Source organism: Sesamum indicum, linkage group LG9 (assembly GCF_026168435.1).
Source record: "Sesamum indicum cultivar Baizhima isolate 11 linkage group LG9, ASM2616843v1, whole genome shotgun sequence".
NCBI lineage: Eukaryota > Viridiplantae > Streptophyta > Magnoliopsida > Lamiales > Pedaliaceae > Sesamum > Sesamum indicum.
This window is the reverse complement of record NC_142665.1, coordinates 21,369,729-21,371,993: the sequence shown is the minus strand read 5'-3', so window position 1 is coordinate 21,371,993 and position 2,265 is coordinate 21,369,729. Positions and strand designations below refer to the sequence as shown.

At 42.4% G+C, this 2,265-nt stretch overlaps 1 protein-coding gene across 1 annotated transcript; it reads right to left on the bottom strand.

Annotated features, from left to right (window-relative positions):
- Positions 1-451: 451 nt before the first annotated feature.
- Positions 452-1,843, bottom strand: LOC105178332 (uncharacterized). Its single transcript, XM_011101799.3, has one exon. The coding sequence runs from the start codon at positions 1,644-1,646 to the stop codon at positions 576-578; it is 1,071 nt and encodes a 356-aa protein (XP_011100101.1). The 5' UTR covers positions 1,647-1,843; the 3' UTR covers positions 452-575.
- Positions 1,844-2,265: the final 422 nt, after the last annotated feature.

Below are 2,265 nucleotides of genomic sequence, written 5' to 3'. Positions count from 1 at the left end.
GAGTTTATTTCAATCACGAATCTTGGCTACTGGTGACGATTGAGAGCAAACTGCATAATGTTAAAAAAGGATACTTATTGAAAATATTGTTTAGAAATAGCTGTGATGGTGTGCAGTACTCTTCTACGGCTAAATAGAAATACAGCTAGGCCCAAGATGAATCGATTAATTGTGGCCTCACGAGCGAGATTCAATTCAACCCATCTACTCATAAATTCGAGGCTAATTTTGAGCCCATTTTCTTTCCAAATCAACCCCAACTTTAGTATACAAGTTCTTAGAAACTCTGATTTTAATTTGACTAATTTGTTGCAAATTGAATATGATTTGGAATTATTAACGTAAGTTAAATCGAGTTGACTTGCGAGCTTTGCGAGTCGATTCAACTCAAACTCGAGTTAAATCTATTCAAATTGGTATATGATTTTTCAATAGTGATCGAGATTCAGAGTTTGAAAATATAAAATGAGAGCTTATTTTATTTGTTAAAAAAAATAAAACTAAAAAATTCAGTGGCTAGTCTAATTTTTTCAAAGAAAAAAAAAAAGAAATGAGAAGATGCTATTATAATTATGCTATTGATCACCACAACTTGCTGTATGATGGAAATCAAAGCAGGAGTCTCCATCAAGAACACCATTCTGATGAAGATCATATGGAAATCCAAGAGACTCCACCACATCCTCCGTGCTCCATCCCGCACGCAACAATCTGGCTGACAGCGTCCGTACGCGACATTCCAGGTCCAGGGATTCACTGTCGACTGCTTCATCAGAACTCTGATTATCCTCCTGATTAACCTTATCCCAGCCGTCCATCATCATCATTTCCCTAACATCCTCCTCTTTCCACCCTCCCACCCTTAACCTCCAACACACCTCCTCCAAACACCCTCCCAACTCCCCACTCCACCACCGGCGTGTACCCATACGCGCCGCCTCATTCTCCCCTCTTTCCGCCGCCTCCGTCCAAAACTCGATCCTTTGAGCTTCCGTCGCGGCCCATGCAGGCGCCGTGAACAAATTACACAACCTCGGCCTCCTCAAAACCTCCTCCCCACCGCTCATTCTAAACTCCACCCGCTGAAAGAAACCGGCAATGTCAAAGCTCCATAACTTCACGTCGGCTCCATACACGTAAAACACTGGGTTTCCCGCAGTAGCCGGCGTCGAGGGGATGTAGAAGTGCCGATAAATCGGCACAAGAACCGGCGCTTTTTTCAAGAACCCTCTAGCCAACCTCGTAGTATGATCAGTGTCATCAGGTCTAATACCCCAAGAATCAACCCAGAATTCATTTCTTGAAACTTCTTTGCAAATTCCCAGGATCGGCAGATTTGTGAGAATCTCGAGCTGTTGTTTAGATGACGATCGCCAGTTGGGGAAGCCGGGGCCGACGGGGAGGCCTTCTTGGAGGATGGAGCGGAGGTCCGGCGGGAATGTGAAATTAAAAGAAGACTCGACGGCGGAGAACTCCGCCTCTGAAAGGCCGGCCTCCACCGGAATATTCGAGGAGTGGAGGTAATGTATCAGATTCTTGGCGTAGGCTGCGTAGGAAAAGCAGACTCTTAGTGGTTTTGGATTGGGGAGAGTCATGGGGGTGGGGCGGAGGTTCTTTGTGAACGGCTGTACCACCGCCGTTGCCATTGAAGCTGATCAAGGCCTACACATATACGTACAGAGATGCTTGCGTATAGGTGTGGGGAGTGAGTGAGCCGTGGGGTTTGGGGATATGGAGTTTCGTATATATGTAGGGCGTGTTTGACGGAGGGGTCTAATCTAAACGACGAATTCTTCGCGGGAGAAATTTGGAATTGAATTTAAGAATGGAGAGACACTTCTTGACTCGGTCCCATGAATACTAATGCGAAAAGTATTAATACAATAATTACTTCTAATACATCCGTGTGCGAGACTTTCCCTACAAACTTATTATACATATTTCAATGCAAAAATGTTTTCAAAAAGATTTTTTTTGTTTAAGTCGTTATTTTATTCGCGCACACATCTGCATCCTAGTTCAATTGTCTCCCCATTGCCAAAATTTAACTATATAGTTAGTCGAGTTCTATAAGTACTCTGCAGTAACAAATCGAATTTTATATAATCTTCTGATGGTATTATAGAACATAACTTTTCAATCAGTTTGAATAATAAGATATGTATGCCTATGCTTATGGCAAGTCATGTTTCATTTCAAAGTGCACATATTTCGCCATATAATTTGTATTATTTCCTGTATGAGTTTAAAATGAAACTATAAGAT

Coding starts and splice junctions, on each gene's coding strand:
- LOC105178332 (XM_011101799.3), bottom strand. CDS start 1,646: ATGGCAACGGCGGTGGTACAGCCGTTCACAAAGAACCTCCGCCCCACC.